Consider the following 17,904-nt stretch of genomic DNA (forward strand, 5'->3'; position numbering starts at 1 on the left):
TGTAAGAGCAGTTCTAAGTACTTGTGCTCAGTACTTGTGCTAAGTACCTGTGTTGCCTTCAGACAGACAGTCCCAGTTTGGTAGATCAGGGTTATCACGGTTATATGGCTCTTCCCTGGGAGTCAGGCCTCCACGAAACCTATGGAGGCTGCCAATTGCAGAGGGATAGTTCTCCTCTCAAGCAGAACATAGACTTTAGTCGATTCCTGCTGTGGGCACCTTACTCCAAGAATGGGAAAGAGGTATTTTTGTAACATGTTATGTACCATGTTTCAAACCAAAGTAAAGCAGAGGTAATTCTACACACTCAAATACTCAGCACCTAGTTTTGTCATATCTTAAAATTTGGTATATCTGCTCTATCGGCTTTTTGGAAAAAAAAATGTTACAGATAGAATTGAAACCACATTGTATGCCTCCCTGATCCCAATCCCTCTCTGTCAACCCACTCCAAAGGGAACCGCTCTTCTACAATCGCTGTATGTATTTCCCCAGAAAATTGTAGCCTGATGTTGCATACACGGAGAAGCTGACCCCCCACTCCCCCGCCTTACTTGGAGGCCATTCATTCGGCATCACGTCCTGAAGCTCTGTCGTGTTGACGTGTGTAACTCCAGTTACTTGGTTTCGGGTGCTGTTTAGTATTCCACCGTGGGACTAGACCACCTTCATCCTGTTTTGCTTTGGTTGGTGGACGTTTGGGTTCTAGCAACTTTTCCCAATGACGAAGAGTGCTGCCGTGCGTGATCTTGTACCTGTTTCCCAACGCGTAGTCGTGTGGCTGTGACTTGGGTGTGCAGTTGCTGAGCGGCTGGCTGCCTCCTCTGCTTCACAGACTGTGCCCAGCTGTCCCCAGGTGGTGTACCAATTACAGCTCCACATCGTCTCCTATATTTAGTATTATCAGACTCAGGAATGTTCGCTAATCGGAGGACTGTGAAACAAGGACTTGTTTTCCTTGGATACGTCTTCACAAGATGTTGCTACATGGGCTGGAGGAAAATGGCGCTACTCTGTGTAGAGTCCAGTGACCATCCTTCCACAAACCCATTTACTCACATTTTACAAATGGAAATCACGGAGCTTACCTGACGTAGTTGCCGTGAGGACCCCGTCACAAAGATTTATGAAGTGTCCTTCCCCCTGCCACGCACGCCCCTCAAATAAGTACCGGAATGAATAATTTAACCTTTTTTTTCTTTTTTGTTGTTTATTAATCAGAGATGTCCAATGGCAGAAAAGACAACACAGAAGCCTTAAGAGATCACAGTGTTGAAGCAAATCCTAAAGAGGTGAGTTTTCATAAGAAACTCAAGTATTTCACGGTTTGTACCTAGTGTTTTCACCGGTGCACGGAGAAAGGCTTCCCTTTTTTGTATGTATTAAAAATTAAATGAATCTCTGTATCCCTTTTATCTGTTTATGCTCTTGTGTTGTGTAAGTAGTTATTGGGATGTGTCCACGTTGTACAGTCAGGAAGGTTAAGTGTTACTTCATACCCTACCTTTCCTTGGCTCTTTGCTGGGCCACTGAGGAGGAAAAGAGCCCTACCGATTCATTTATGACATGCCATTGATTGTAAGACATAGCTGGACTTCAGGGATGGTAAAAAGGAGAAATACTTCTTTAGGAACATATTTTAGAGTTGTTGGATTACAGTATTTAACCAGAAACAGATTTAGATGTTTCGTATGGATTTACATTCAGATCCAAAAAAGAAAAAGACTCAGGCTCACAAAATAAGTCTCATCCAAATCTAGATGCCAAAAATGCTATCCTAGATTAAAAAAAAAAAAAAAAAAAATTGCATGAAAATTTATTTCAAAGGCTAGAAGCTAATATAATGTGCTGTCGTTTCAATGGATGTGGTCCCAGATTGTATTGCCTTTAATATAGTCATTCTTCATCCCAGGTTGAAGAGGAAGAAAGGCAGATGCCTAAAAGAAAAAGAAAGAAGCATTACCCCTCTTCAGAAGATGAACTGGGTATGTAGAATATATATGTTCCTCTTTTAGACATCTTTGAAGATCATATTATTTTTACATCCAAAATACTGGGCAAACATCCTAGAAAATTTTTGAGGGTGATAATTACTTACTTCACAACTCTTGAGTCCAGTTTGCGTCCAGACTGGCTTGGCACTTCAAGGATTTTTCTGGACTTGATCTAGAAACTACATGCAGAAGACCCAATCACTGGGACCGACATAAACCCTGGGTTTTATGGGTCCCTCTGTAACCTGTGCCTGGACCCTGCCAGGGGCCACCAGTTTCCTTATTTTCTATCATAAACAGATGCCCCACAGAGCTCGTGAAGTGTGTTAGTGAAGCATAAATGCAGTAGCCCTTCTGTGTTTCATATTGTTGACTTTCCCATGGTCTGTAACAGTGCCATCCAATAGAACTTGTTGCAGGCGTGGAAATATTCTGCATTTGTTTTGTCTAGTACAGTACCCAGAGCCACGTGTGGCTTGCTGTTGAGCAGTAAAATGCCGTCAGTGTAGACGGAAGGCTGGATTTATAATTTCATTCGATTTTAATTTAAATTTCAACTGCCACATGTCGCTAATGGCTACCGTATTGGATGGTACAGAGACTGATACCTGACACAAAATAGAAATGCAATAAATGCTTATTAAATAATATGTGAGAAAGAATATGTGAAAAAGAATTTCCTTTTTTGGTTAGGAGCATGTAATTATTTTTTAATTCTCGAGTTCATATTTTAGGCACCATTCATGTTATTTTATACACGTTCATAATAACTGTGTGAGTTAGGCATCATCACCATTTTGTAAATGAATTTGTAAATGAAGGTTTGGCGAGACGATGACTTCATTCCCACCAAGTAAATCTGATTCCCAAGCCCGTGGTCTTAATCCCTAAGCTACACCTTCTAGGTGGTAACTCATTGAGGGTGCTAACGTATCTCCAGGAACTCCGTGTGCCCTAAGCCCTTTCCATGGAACCTGCTGCTTTTTTGGTGTCATCTGAGCACCTGTGGATTTCTTGTTTTATTTTTTATATTTTACTTTCTTGGTTTTGCCAGGGCCACCGTCAGTGTTCAGTGCTCAAGTCACGTGACATAAATACATTTAGAGTAACTTTTGGCTTCACTATATCACAAGACTAAAAAAGAAGCCTTAAAGTGTCTTAAAATAGAACTATGCATTTCATTTTTCATTTAGCTTTTATCCCTTTGTGATTCTGTCCAAACTGATTTACAGATGAAAATCCAGACGTCCTAGATTCCAGAATAGAAACAGCACAGTGTTCTGAAACTGAGCCGCAAGATACAAAGGTATTTTTTCCACATATTAATGTTAGGTTTGGGGGCAACCTAATTACATCACCGTGAATACTTTTTATGATATTCTTTCTCATTCTCGTATCCTTTTTACTTCATGTATCTCTAATAGTCGCTTTATCATAAAAGGTATATTTTTTAGGATCCTGCAAAACAACAAATACTGCACTTTATCATTTTAAGCTGTAAGGGCAGTAACATCACAGTTTATATGTAACCATTGCTTAGGTTTCTGTTCAGTCATATTCACTGACTTCAGGTTTCTAGGTGTTTTCTTCCAAAGTGTCATAGGCTACCCATGTGCTTGCACCAAAACATTGAAATACAGTGACACATCATGTTATTTTAAAAATTCGATATTCTGCCTTCTACTTTACTTCCTGGACTTAAAATAGAAGTAGTCCAAGGCTTGGCCTCACCCACTGCCTCTCGTTCACATGGTCTTATTCTCCCCTGAGGACTCGGGGAGGCGGCTCACAAATTTGTATTTCTGCCCTTGCTCTCCAGGCCCCCGTTTCTGCATTTCCTGGCGACACCTCTTCCTGGGCACGCTTCCATTTCTGAGACTCAGTACTGCTTATTGTCTCTCCCAAACTAGTTCCGTCTCCCTGTTCTCTCTTTCCCTAATTTATTTTTTCCACTTTGTTCCCGAAGTATTGAAGTCAGCTTATATCCATACATGCAGTTGAATTCTAGCTTAGTAAAACCAGTTCAGAGTCTCTCTTTTCTCCCAGTGACCGATGAACTAAATAAAAAGTAGTGGCAGAATTTTAACAACCAGAGAGGGAGCCATGTAACGTCATGAATTTCAATTGGTCCTGGTGAAGGAAAGAAAGAGGATTTTAACCGCATCCCTCCCCCTGCCCTGTGCTGAACAAGAATCCTGAGACAGTACACCTAGATTTGGAGAGACCAGATTGAAGGGGTACCTTTATATTTTCCCTTCAATTTCACGTAAGTTTTTTCATGTTAAATTTAGGTCAAAGATACCAACCATTTTCACTAAAAGAATCACATACCGATAATATTTTCAATGTCGTAAGACAGAATTCTCATTTTATATTTTAATTGATGTGGTTTTGTTTACGTACTATGTTAGTATTACAGTATAGCATTTCAGTGTTTCTTGCTCAAAACTTTTTTGCCCCTAAGGGATGACTTCATGTGTTGCGAGACCATTGCTCTAAATCAGCCCAGCTGGATCCCCCCAGATTCTCGCAGGCACTTTCCCCTTTATCCCTCCCCACCCCACCCCCCACCCCCTCCTCCACCTCCCAACGAACAAAAGAAATCTGTTGCAAACTCCTATCAGTTCTTCTCTGGAGTTTCTCTCAAAAAGACAAAATCCAGCCTGAGGGAGGAGGAGTGATTTCTGTTTTGCAGGGGAAAAAAGAATGGCCTTGTTGCTGTAGAGTCTAGCCTTATCTCCTGTGGGTCTACCTTGGGAATTTCTATCTTTTGGTATAGCCTCACTAGCAGCAAAAACAGTTACTTTTTAAAAATTGTGCAACAAACTTCTACAAAAACTCCTAGGAAATACGCTTTGAAACAGAAAGGAAAACTTTGGGAAGGACAAAAGGAGGCAGGGTGAGGAAGCTTCTGGTCTTGTTCAACCTCTCCATAGGAGGAGAACGCAGGAGATCTGGAAGAATTATCTAAAATGATCTCTAAGACGAACAGCACTGCCTCACGGGCCACGGACGAAAAAGGTGAGTGATACACAGACTTAGATACGTTGTTGGGAGAGACTAATCCTTCCGAGTGCCAGCGTCTCTGTCCCCAGGCTTCGCTGGCCAAAGCTGCACATGACTCAGCTGTCCTTCCCGGAGAATCCAGTGGCTCACACTTCATAGCCCCAGGGCTTGGGAATCGTTTTGAATTTGGATCTTAACTCTACCCAAAGTATGCTTATCAGTTAGCCAGACTCCAGTGCCTTAACTTGGGCGGCATAGGCCTGGGGATGGCGTGTGTGCGCCTCGGTGACTGGGACCGCGTAGGCCACTTGGACGGGTGTGGTGGCGACGCGGCTGCCCAGGGTCCCCAGCAGTGAACTGAGCTGTGCTCTTTCTGCAGACGAATACAGTGGCGGGGAAGCTGCTGGCGAAAAGACGGAGCAGAATGACGATGACACGGTGAAATCTCAGGAGGTAAGCAGTATCCTTCCTGTCTTCTTGTTCAGGTACGCGAGTGCTAACGAGAAATAGAGTGCATTGAAGGCGATTACCGAAAGTTTTTGCCAGGTGCCTTTGAGGTCGTTCGTTTTTTCAGCGCGCTGGGCCACCGTTTCACGCCGCGCATCGTATCATCGGTGTCGTTGTGGTTAATCTTGTTCTCTTCATTTTCACTTCATTTCATCAGAACATTTTAAGAGACCTATTTCTGTCACGACCATGTAGGATCAGCCCAGAGCTGTACCTCAGTGTTTAGGTCAGAGAGCAGGACTGCTGAGCCCTGGAGTCTAGACAGGACGAAACGGGGACAGCACAGCCGGGTGCACAGAAGGCCCACAGCGAGTGCTGAATGGGACCCACTTTTAGGAGGGCAGGCCGACCTGCAGCCACATCCCCCTCTACTCTGGGGGATGTGCAGAGCCTTGGAGTGGGGGAGGCGGTGGAGGCAGAATCCCGCTGGCCTGAGACAGGCCCATAAATCAAGGGAAACAACCTATACACCAGCCACATCCAGATGACTGTGACCAAGTTTGCCTGACTTGATACAACTTCTGAATAGTTCTCTTTGTTTTCTCACACTTGTGTATGAGAAGATCAGTGGCCTACTTTATTTTTTTTATAAGGGATAACATTTGGTCACAAGTGACTAGGACTGAATCCATATTTAAGTGCACACATATGTCGACTGCAGAAGTAAAAGCTGACACTAAGCACTCACTTCCGTTAGCTCATCACCTAATCCCCAGGACTCGTGAATTAGTAGTACAGCTCTCCGTGTTTACAAGGTGACAGAATGCACGACTGGGAATGAAGCCCTGGGCCAGGTATTTTTTTTTAAGTGACAGAGCTGGGATCTGAGACCTACGTCTTAGGAGAGAACTCTGAATCTCATTTGGAGACAACGACAAAATTTTATTGCTCTCTATTTCCTTCCCCCCTTAGGAGGATCAGCCAGTAATTATTAAAAGGAAAAGAGGAAGACCCCGTAAATACCCCGTGGAAACAGCGTTAAAAACAAGTAGGTATTTATTTTCATGTGTTCTCGGTTCACAGGAAAGACGTTTCCAGGAGGGCGTGGTTGGCTCAGTCGTTAGATTCTTGATCTCAGGGTTGTGAGTTTGAGGCCCACATCGGGCATAGAGTTTATGTAAAAAAAAAAAAAAAAAAAAAAAAAAAAAAATATTTTCAAACTGATTTTCTAAGTGAGATTTTTATTTTTGTATTTTTTAGAAGAAGATTGCAAAACAGATCCTGGTGTTGTCACTGTGAGTAATTGCAGCGCATGAGAAATCTGGGAGCATTTGCTCTGGACCTGGATAGTATATACTGCAGGATTCGTGTTCTGAACCACTTTACTTTTTTTTAATATTTGGAAAGCATTGAACGAGTTCCTCAAATAGAATCCTGAATAACCATTTAAATAACATTTCAGTTACCAGTAACTTTACGTAAACATACTGTTTTTCAGTCCGATCCCACCCTCACGTGTGAGTTTGGTTATATAGAAATTACGTAGGGACTTACCTTCTTGTCATCCTTGATTAAGATGTAGAAAATGGCTGTCGTATGTGATTTTTAGATAATGGCTTCTTTACGGAAACCCTCCCTGTGTCTCACCTGTTACTACTCCCTATGGAGTTCCCTTCGTGATAAAATGCACCCTGATATCAGTGCAGGAAAATCCTCAGCGATACTTTATCTTTTCTTTGTCTTTGGCCCTGACATGTACCGTCCAACAAAATCATTGCGTCAAGACTTCACTGCATGAGTTTCAAGGGCAGCATTATTAGAAGGACAAACACGTCCAGTGTTCTGACAAAACCAAATGGAACTGGAGTCTCCACTCTGCCACTTACTGCCAGAGCTGTGCACTAGGCTAGTGATGTGAGCCTCTAGAGACTCCCGTGTCTTTGGATGTAAAGAACCGTAACAGTACCTTTCGTGCTTCTCTCAGTAGAGTTATTAGAAGACAGCAGGACCGAGGAGCCACGTGTGAATGCACTTTACAACGTGTAAGATGGTTTGCCCGAGTTGGGGAATATTAACAGTGGGCCATGCCACGTCCCCTCCAGTGCTCCTCTCCCAGCATAGCAGCAGAGCGGCCGGGGACGAGGCTCGTGGCAGCCCCGGTCCTCCTGTGGAAAGACCATGCGTTCACAAGCACGGCATCCATGTTCTCTTGGTAGACCTAGCCAATGGCAGGAGACAGGTTCCACAGATTCTGCCTACGTCGTAGCGATCTTGAACCTTCCTTACGTAATTGCTGACTTTCTTGGTGGTGACAACTAACTGCTGACTTCAGTTTTTTCTTTGTTTAAATTTAGGTAGAACAGTCTCCACCTGGCAGCAAACCAAAATTAACACAAGCAGGTATGCCTCGAGCGTTGCTCTGCACGGGCTCTAGGGACAGAGCGGAGGCGGCCGCCTATGGGGGAAGGTTTCAGAGTTTCATTGTTTCTCAGTGAAGTGGGTTTCAACAGTTGCCCTCGTAGCCCTGGGAGACTCTTGCTACTGGCCTTTCTTGTGACAGGAGCCCTTCTTGGCTTCAGGCTTCTTGAGGAAGCCTCCAGAGAGGAGGGTGAAGGCAACCAAAAGTAAAATAGGGGCGACACTGCCATGTCCAAACCATAATTTACTAGGTATGTTTAAGGGAGAGACGGGTCAGGCTGGGGACTGGGCACTCGTACCAGGAAGATAGGAATTGATATTCAAAAGCCTATTGTTCTCACACAGTTTTGAAAGTAGCCTGTGCAGTTCTAGAGGCAGAGTGCAAGAGATAAAATTGCTTCCGTTATTTTGGTCCTCGTTCCAAGGAGAAAAATACTCCAAAATGTTGACAATGATTGGCCCGGGGTGGTGGGATCATGGGAACATTCCGTGTTCTTTTCGTTACCTGCATTTTCCAGAATTTGTACAATGTGTATATATTACTTTCATGGTTTAAAACTTTGTACTTAAAACCACCAAGACCCATCGGTGGGTTTTAAAGGATTGGCACAGGCAAAAAGATGAATGTGACCACGATTTGGGATCAAATAAATAGCTGGTTAGATCAGAAAAGTACATGTTCTCAGCAAGGTAAAGCAAATACGTGATTTAAAAACTTCTCCACATTTAACTGATCACATTTGATCTTGTGATCAAATTCCAGTTTTTCTTGTCTCTTGGAAAATTAAGGTTGGCTGATTATTATTATTTTTTTTTTATTTATTTATTTTTTTACAAAGGGGACTTCTTATGTTTGGTTTTTAACCAGTTTTTATTCATAATTTTATAATATTTTGAATCCATATAACAAGAAACTTGTTATAACTTGAATCCCCTCTAAAGAGTCTAACCTGAGCTGCGTGATCAGTGGTTTGGCAGCGATTTTCTGAGTCTGGGTAACGATGGCCAGTTGAGGCAGGCTTCTCCACTGCCAGCCTTCTTGACGTGACTGTTCCATCTACATCAGTGAGCGATGCAGGGAAGGGTGACCACACGGTCCTCACCCAAGTGTCTAGTGAGCTCCCCCATAACTTTAATAACTTCAGACAGCTCCTTAAACTAAACTTCAGATACACCATCAGAAAGCTGTAACATCTACAGGAAGCATGTATGTAAAGAGCAGGCACACACAATCTAAAATCGGCCTCTAATATGTGCTTTTCTCATTGCTCCGATATAACTGTTTACAGTCAGAGCATTCCAGCTAGCATGCACTTGTGATGTGCCTCCGAACAAATTACTCACATCAAGTTACCTGGGCCTCATTTTTCCTAACTGTAAAATGGGGATTATAACAGAGAGGGAGCTACACTGAGGTCTCTGTGAGGTCTCTCGTCCTGATGCGCAGCTCCCGGTGTGTCCCGAGGTGTCCCAGATGTCCCTTTCCTCCTCCTTTTCTGGGTTCAGGGCATTCGAGCTGAAAGGGTGGGCTAAGCCAGGTCCTCAGCTTACAGGTGAAACACTGAGGCTTGGGGAATTTAAATAATTTTCCCAGATGGCGCAGGTGACCTCTGACGGGTCTGAAGCACAGATTTGGAGGTCTCGACTTGGATTCAGATGTACTTTCTGCTGGGTATTCTGACTTGAGCTCCGCTTGCCTGAAACAAGATGGTGACAGCTGGGGTAACAGGGCATTAATCAGCACTGGTACATTCGGAGACAACAAGCCAGACTGTTGAAAATTGATTTTACACCAAGTATTAATGCAGAGATTTTCCTTTTCTTAAAGATGAGTCCAGTAAAGAAACCACTACCCCACAAGAAAGAAGTACAAGCAATGTAAGTGTTAATTTTCTCATCGAGGTACATCCTTTAGGAATAAACTCAGTAAATGTTCAGTTAACCACCCTTTTCACTTTATCGTTACTGCTTCTAGGATGATGGTGAAGAAAAAGCAGTAGCGAGCGTGCGTCGGAGAGGAAGAAAGCCCAAGCGCTCGCTCACTCTGTCAGACGACGCTGGTATGTTTCTGGCACGTTCTTAATTGCGGAGTCTTACCGTTTCAAAATCACCTTTTTAAGAGTTTTTCTCTGGATGAGGGAAAATCCAGTGGGGCACAGCTAGTATTAATATTACATAAATATGTGTGAAATGGCTCTAATCCCATGTCAGAAATGGTACATCCCAGATGCTTTTCTGAGTACATGTGGATTTTTCGTGAATGCTGGCTGTGAACTGCCTAAGTAAACTATCCCAAATGTGTTTGAGATTAAGTTAAACAGTTCTGAGTTGCAAGTGCTGAAACAAAAGGAAATGGAAAACCGCTTCTTCTGCCTCCAAGTCCCTCATATCCTACGCTCTAAGCGCCATGACTCTCCTCTGGAAGTGTCTCGGGGAATTGTAGAATCCAGGTGTTACCCTTCTGTTTGAGCAGAATCTTCAGAGCCAGAAAGGAAACGCCAGAAATCAGTGTCTGAAGCCACCGAGGACAAGAAAGACCCGGAGTCTGAGGAGGACGAGGAAGAGGAGGAAGAGGATGAGCCCTCGGGAGCCACCACGAGGTCCACCACCAGATCCGAGGCTCAGAGGTAACGGGGGCAGAGAGCTTCCAAAGGCCTTCACCAGCTTCTCCCATCAGAAAGCAGCTTCGGGTTTCACGGGATTCTCTTTTCATTGACCCCCTCGTGCCGCGGCGTAAGCTGTGTCCTTTCCTTGTATCTTGAGCAGACGTGCTCTCAGCCCTCGCACCCTGCAGTTCTCGGAGAAACCCGCCTTCCACCCTCACATTCGAGTCTTTGCCAGGGTCCCAAAGCCTGTTCGGTGGAACCCGTTCGGTCCCGGTACAGCTCCTTACTGAGCGTCACCCGGTGTCTCGGATTCCGTGCTGGGCCCGTGGGGGAAGGGAGGCGCGCGCACAGGCCCCGCCTGCAGCCGGCTCAGCTCCAGCGAGAGAGGAGGCAGGCGCACCCGGCACTGGTGAGGCGCGTGCAGCCGGTGGCACGGACCAGGTTGACCGTGGGAAATTGCCCGCACGCGACCATTTTTTCCTCACATAAGTTAACTTCATGTTTCCCAGAGTTCATTCTCCCAGGCCCTGGGTCAGCCAGAAGCCTCTGGAAGACAGAGTGCCGTGGACAAATGAGTTTTGGGAGTGCCAGTGAATTCTTTGTCCTTCAGGAGTCCCCGTGCACATGAGAATATCAAGGGCTTGGCGTGGTCCTAGAGGAAAGAAACTGTTGAACTTTGAACAGACATTATTCGCCAGTTATCCCCCCACCCGCACGTGTTAGTATCAGTCGGTGTTCTTTTCCCCAGGGCACATTTTGAGACCTGTTGCATCACTTTATGGTTTATTAACCTACTAAAGCGAGAGTATTTTCCATGTTTAAGGTGATTCACAAGCCGCTAATTGTGGTATCATCTTCTGTCCTTTCATTACCGAAGATTCAGCAAAAAGTTCAGGAACATTTATTTCAAGAGTATCACTTGATTATATCTGTCACCGTCGTATAGCAGTAATAGTGACGTGTGTTTACGTGAAGACTTAAAATCAACCTATTTCTTTTAGGTTTCTTTTTTTTTTTTTAATGCTTATTTATTTTTGAGGTAGAGAGCGAGCAAGCAGGGAAGGGGCAGAGGGGGAGAGAGAGAGAGAGAGAATCAGTGCAGAGCCCAGCACAGGGCTGGAACCCACGAACCGTGAGATCGTGACCCGAGCCCAAATCAAGAGTCGGACGCTCCGCCGCCTGAACCAGCCAGGTGCTCCGAAATCACCGTTTCTGGTCACTCCGCACTTAACTCATCAGCAGCCACTGGCGCCACAGTTTGGTTTCTCCAAGAATCCGATTTCAGAGCCACAAGACTTCAGGAGCTCGCATGGTGAAGAGAGGGGGCGGGTGGCCTCGTACTTGGTTTTTAGCTGCAGCAGCTCAGATAAGCAGAAGAGCCAGAGTCTGGTCCCCTGCGCGTGGGAGAGGGCGGGGAAGTGGAGCGCAGTCCCCTGCATCGGGCTCAGAACCGCTGCAGGGCCACCGCCTCCGCGGGGACAGTCGGGCCCGCCTCACGGCCAGTCTGTGGGCCTTCTTGTGGTCTCTGAGTGAGCGTCTGCAGGTAGCGGTCAGGCATTTCGAATTCATTCTTTGAAAACAAACCTGACTTGACTTCGGATTCCATGATCGCCTAGGTTGTCAGCGCTCTCCTTAACGTGCCTGCAGGGCTCCTGACTTACAAAGGGATTCTCTTGTCTTAGTTTCGATTCCTTGGCATCCGTTGATTGGTTCCAGGGCCCTGGCTCTGGTTAATTCCAGATGCTGGGGGTTGGCCGGGGTCTCCATGTAAGGTTAGTGCTGCTAACCTGTTGTGCCCACGGCTCCTCTCGGAAGGCCTTCCCGCAGCGGGGTCCTCGGGGGCGGGGAAGCCACCCCTGCTTGGCATTCTATTCCTTGTGCGCAGTAGGAGCTGGCCTCCCAGAGGCGTCTGCCCTTGTTCTGGATCTGCTCCAGGGGCTTCTCTCCAGCGTTTCCCTAAACGCTTGTGGGCAACTTCTAGGTGTCCTCTTACTTTGAACCCCCTCATCATCCATGTGTTCCCCAGAGTTTCTGTGTCACTCCGGAGCACTTGCTCTGCACACGTGTCCTGCACAACGTGTGGGCTAAGGAACCCGGGAGAGGATCGCCCCACCTTATCTCGTAGGGACGCCCTGCAGCCAGCCGTGCACCCGGCTCTCCGTTCTCCACCAGAGCCGCACAGCAGCTCACACGAGCTTTCTCTCCCGGGCTTCCTGGCGAGCCAGCTCTCTGGTCCCCTGTTACCTGTGCAGACCGTTACTCGGCCCAGTCCCAGGGCCTCATCCGTTAGCCTTGTGACTTGTACTTCTGTGACTCTGGGCCCTTACTCTCCGGCGGGGAGCACTGTGGGGATTGCTGTCTTGTCAGCCAGTGTATTTGTTATTATCACAGATTCCTCTTCCTCTAAATCATGGGAAAACCTCCCACACAATCAAAGCAAATCCAGAGCCGTGCGGGCAGTTCGTGGTAGACGACATCAGGTCCCCTTTTTACCATCGGTCCGGAAAACCAACCATTTTCTGCTTTTAGTCCCCATTCTCTGACTCACCCACGAGGAGCCTTGTCCTTTCGGGACAGGCCCCGGGACTGAATGCTGAGGGTACCACTGCCCGGTGTTTCTGTAATCTGTTTCAGAAAGCATCCTAGCAAGCCATCGGCACCTGCAGCATCCAAACATGGCAGCCCAGAGACAGTTTCTTCTAGAAATCGCCAAAAATTAGCAAAAGAGAAGTTATCTGCCAGCGAGAAAGTTAGTAACTCTCCCCCATTAGGAAGGTAAGTCCCTGCTTACACTCCAAGTCTTTTTAAATGCCCTGAGCCTATTTTTGGTACGATAATGTTTTCTTCCCAAGTTCCTTTAAGATCTGTCTTTTGGGATCATTGGTTTCCCAAATGGAAACCTCCTCCAGAAGGAATTGGAGTGGCTGTGGAAGGAATGTCGGCCCTCCTACATGGACTTGCCCTTGACCCTTGTGCGCCTTCCCTGCTGGCTCCCGTCCACCAGGGCCGAGGGCAAGGCGTGTTTCTTCCCAGGTGGCCACGGGTCTGAGTGCTTGGCTAACCCAGCACAGCATGGTCGGGCATCTCATAGCCCAGAACCGTTTGTGTTTTAGCCGGAGCGTTGGCGAGGCGATGGGGTAACGAGCAAAACGGCCGCTTCTGGCTCAGCCCCCACCGTCCAAAGCCCCCTTCGTCCTGCCGCTTCCCACAGGCTGCGCCGAGGCCTCCTTTTTGGCTTTGGCTTGTGCTGGGTCTCCAGAGCCCTTGCCACCAGCCCCCAGTAAGCCAGGCACTGCCATCCTGACTCTCCCTCCTCAGGAGGCCCCCCCCCCCCCGCCCCCCGCTGCTTCGGTGTCTTTGCTGTCCTTCCTGCCTCACCTCTCGCCTGCTGTGCGGAGGATGGCAGTGGGTCCCCCTCTGGACTGTAAGCTTCTTCCTTGAGATGCGGGGCGTGTCTTACTTTCCGTACATCATAGCACCGAAAGATAGAAGATTCTTCACGCTGTACAAAAGCTGTCGCAACCTGTCCTACGACAGTTTGCTTCTCACAGCATACGGGTGTGTATAATGTGTACATGCGCTGATATCCCCACGTCCTGGAAAGGGAAGCGGACTAAAGGGCCAGGCGCCTTTCACATAGATTCTCCATTTAATCCTCATTATGTGGAATGTAGTATTTATCCTTATTTCATCAGGGAGGGGATGAATCTCAGGAAAGGCTGGTCCGTATTTCCCAAAGCGGAACTGCAGACCAATCATGGACACTCTCGCTAGGAAGAAGATTGCCATTCTGCAGGGTGGGGGGGCCAAGAGTCTGCGTTGCCAACAGCCCCAGGTGATGCTGGTGCCGCTGGTCACAGACCACATCCTGGGGGTCCCACCCAGCCCCCCCCGGCCGGGAAGAAGCACCCTGACCAAGAGCTGCTGTTCCCCACCACATGGCATGGGGCACAGGCCCGACATACACCAGCTGCTCTGCAAATAGGTGTTCACTTAGTGGCCGGCGGCTTCCCCGACTTGGCTCGAGGTGGACGTTAGCTCATGCGGGCCCGCCGGAACCGCGTCCTGTACAAGCGCAGCCGACTCCGTTTGAGTTCTGTTCCTGTGCCGTCAGAAGGACGATAGAGCCGACTCCGTTTGAGTTCTGTCCCTGTGCCGTCAGAAGAACGATAGAGCAAACGCATTCTCCTGTCGGTGTGGCCCCACTGGTCCGCCCCTGCAGACTTGGCTTCCGCGGTGTTCTCCTTCCCGGGTAGCACACGGACAGGCGCGGACACGTGCCTGCGTACCCGGTACTGGACCCAGCAGCCGCCCTGGAGAAGCAGCCTAGCGGACGCAGACGCGTGGACGTGATTTTCAACTTTCCTTGGCCCCAACCGCACCAAAACGGTTTTGCAGCATCACCTGTGTTCACATTCTGCCTCTATCACCGAAACAAAATTTTCGTGAACGAAATTTAATAGAAGCAATGCCGGTGGCATTTCCTATTTGCCGGAGGTCTGTTCATATGTCGTTCTAGAACGATGACTGTATCCTCTGGTTGGAAGAGAGCAGCTCGCTCTGTGATGACGACGGCTTCCCGGAAGGAGTTGCTTTTGAACTGGGGCCTAAAAACGCGCACATTTGCTAGACGGGAGGTGTGGGTGATTCTCCAAGAATTCACATGTCAAAGCACGAAAACGTAAAGGAATGTCGTGTTTGGGAACGGCAGGACTTCGGCAGGACCGTAGTCCAGGGTGGTGTAGAAGTCAAGGGCTAACTGTAAAGGACTTTTGAATTCTCGGGATGACTTTATCTTGAAAGCCATCAGATAGTCAACAGGGACATCCATATAATACTAAACAGGACAGTGACACGATTCGTTGGGGTTTCCAACAGATCATGGTCACAGCAGACAGGAGAGCGAGGAGATTGGCCAGAATGCTCTTAGGAAATTCCAGTGCCTTTTTTTTTTTTTTTTTAAAAAACGTTTATTCATTTTTGAGAGAGAGAGACAGAGCATGAGCAGGTGAGGGGCAGAGAAAGAGGGAGACACAGAATCTAAAGCAGGCTCCGGGCTCCGAGTTGTCAGCTCAGAGCCCGATGGGGGGCTCGAACCCATGAACTGTGATGTGAGCCAAAGTTGGACACTTAACTGAGCCACCCATGTGCGCCTCCCCCACCTGCCCCGAACTCCCCCTCCGGTGCCTTTTCTACTATTGCCAGCCCTTCTCTGTAAACTGGCCCGCGAAACACGATCAGGCCCTCGCCCAGACGTAGCGGACAGCCCTGCTGGGGTCCCACTGGCCGTCTCAACTCGGGGCAGTGCGTGGAGGAGGTTACTTTGTAGACAGAAGAACTAGGACCCAGAGAAGAAGGTGCTTGGACCCAGGCGGGCACCCGGAGCGTGAGGGAGCTGGAAGCAGATTACAGGCGTCCGAGCTGCCCTCGTGCCGTTTGTATGAGGTGGTCAGCGGATGACCAGTCAGCACTCCCCCCCCCCCCCCCCCCAGATCCACCTCTTCCTGCGGAAACGTGACCCGGGCTTTCTCCTCCTGGCTCTAAAGTCCAAAACCTCCCCTTGTTTAAAGAACTCCCAAGTTACTGAAGCCGTTCCCTTCAGCTCTCATCACTGCCTTGACTTTTCTTTCCTGCAGATCGAAGGCCCAGCTCTCCCCTCCTAGCAAGCGCAAGAGGGAGGCCAGCCCCCCCGGAGCCCGAACTAGAGGCCAGCAGAGGGTGGAAGAAGCCCCTTCGAAGAAGGCCAAGCGGTGATCCTGGCCACCGCCGCCCCTGGCTTGTGGGGGACACCGCGGAGAGAGGAGGGACGAGCCTCGGGGCCATAAGCTTTTTTTTTTTTTTTTTTTTTAAACCAGGGAAAGGACATGCATGTGCTCTGAGTTTCTAGGTGCAAGCTTTTTCTTGTTCTGTTTTAAACAGCTTTATAAACTACTGTTCATAGAAGATATTATGTACATTTATTTCAGATAAAGGAAAATAAGTTTACTTTGTATCTGAACTCAAAACAAAGTAGTTGTATATTTTAACATGTGAAATTGGGATTTCCCGATGGGACACGTCACTAATGCGAACCCTTCCAGCCCATCAGACACCAGGCTGCCTACTGGTAATCTGTGTACAGTATATAAACATGTAAAAATAGGTTGTATTTTACTCTATGTATGATGCTAATCAATGAACACTTTATTTATTTTACAGAGAAAACTTATCTGTGAACTTTACTATATATCTGTTTATTTTATTTTATTATTTTTTTTTTATAAAAAAAAAAGGGGGTGGGATGGGTTTCAATGCTATGCAGTCATCAGTAGAGATGTTTTAGGACGCTGCCTGCCTTGTAACTATATGAATATGACCCGGCAGGAAATACAGAATCTTCTCGCATGTATCCCAGTAAAGTAGTTTAGCTCCAGAAAGGGTCTGCATTGCTTTTCTGTTCACAGCTGTGACTGTTTTTAAGAATGTACCTTGTTTTTAGATTATGCTCGCCTCTGTGGCTCTCCTTCCAGCCCCGCTGGCGTGCGAGGTCCTACATCCCATCAGCTGCAGCAAAAACCTCTCTGTCGGTGTTCGTTCCTCCCCTCTGTGCTACTCCGAGGCTTCTACCCATTTTCTTTCCATATTGTCCTTTCTCAGTGACGAGAAATGCATTGAGATTAGGTCACTCCTGTCTATCGAGCTTCAGGATTTTATGTTGTTTTATACACGGTGATTTCAAGATAGAAACTGGCTTTATCGCCAGGTTCTTTTTTAAACATGTTTTAACTCCCATATGAACAAACTGTCCAACCTAAGTTTTTTCATAAGATTAAATTTTTCTTAAGATCAAATTTGTCTCTAGCAATGGATGTGATGAGTTGCCAAATAATTGAGATTATTTTAAAATGTTTTGTTCATATTGTTTTATAATTAAAATTTACATTCAGTGTGTGTGAATTTTTTTTTGATTCTTAATGTAAGGTGGATATTTCTGTCATTTTACATGGTTTCTTACAAGATTTTATATATAAATTATAAGATGTTTCCAAAACTTGAGCGGTAAGATTTTTTTTTTTCCGTATTTTAAATGTTCTTCCTGTGAAAAACACTTCTTCTCTTCAAATACTTGGTGTTGGAGATACTGTTCCATTTTCACTTTCAAATATGAGTCCGTGGTGGCCTCTCGGTAGAACTGAATGTTGGATCTGGAAGGGACCTTGGACACAAGAACAAGAGAGTTACTCGTTTTCATGTAAGTGGATGAATTTAACCAAAGCTCAGAAATGGAAAGTGGCTTTTCTTAGTCAAGGGAAGAAGCCAGAGTTGGTTCCAAGGCCCCAAAGTCCTGGAGCCACAGTCTCTGCACTGTGGGGGTTAGATTGGATTACCAGAAACACCTCAAACTGTGTTCTCAGTGCGAAACCTGCGTATGCGGTTGGGTCACAGCCGTTCTG

General features: G+C 46.8%; 1 protein-coding gene across 2 annotated transcripts in view; it reads left to right on the forward strand.

Annotated features, from left to right (window-relative positions):
* Positions 1–17,407, forward strand: part of BOD1L1 (biorientation of chromosomes in cell division 1 like 1) — a 53,704-nt gene extending 36,297 nt beyond the window's left edge. Inside the window, exons 15-27 of one of the 2 annotated variants that reach the window (XM_058723076.1) lie at positions 1,222–1,292; positions 1,913–1,985; positions 3,227–3,300; positions 4,931–5,015; positions 5,380–5,453; positions 6,420–6,495; positions 6,708–6,742; positions 7,802–7,847; positions 9,694–9,743; positions 9,841–9,925; positions 10,339–10,492; positions 13,106–13,246; positions 16,108–17,407. In XM_058723076.1, coding sequence (XP_058579059.1) covers positions 1,222–1,292; positions 1,913–1,985; positions 3,227–3,300; positions 4,931–5,015; positions 5,380–5,453; positions 6,420–6,495; positions 6,708–6,742; positions 7,802–7,847; positions 9,694–9,743; positions 9,841–9,925; positions 10,339–10,492; positions 13,106–13,246; positions 16,108–16,225 — 1,082 coding nt within the window. In that variant the 3' untranslated portion in view covers positions 16,226–17,407. The remainder of the gene's footprint in view (positions 1–1,221; positions 1,293–1,912; positions 1,986–3,226; positions 3,301–4,930; positions 5,016–5,379; positions 5,454–6,419; positions 6,496–6,707; positions 6,743–7,801; positions 7,848–9,693; positions 9,744–9,840; positions 9,926–10,338; positions 10,493–13,105; positions 13,247–16,107) is intronic. The other variant, XM_058723077.1, reaches the window with a different exon arrangement.
* Positions 17,408–17,904: the final 497 nt, after the last annotated feature.

This window comes from Neofelis nebulosa, chromosome 3 (assembly GCF_028018385.1).
Source record: "Neofelis nebulosa isolate mNeoNeb1 chromosome 3, mNeoNeb1.pri, whole genome shotgun sequence".
Classification (NCBI taxonomy): Eukaryota; Metazoa; Chordata; class Mammalia; order Carnivora; family Felidae; genus Neofelis; species Neofelis nebulosa.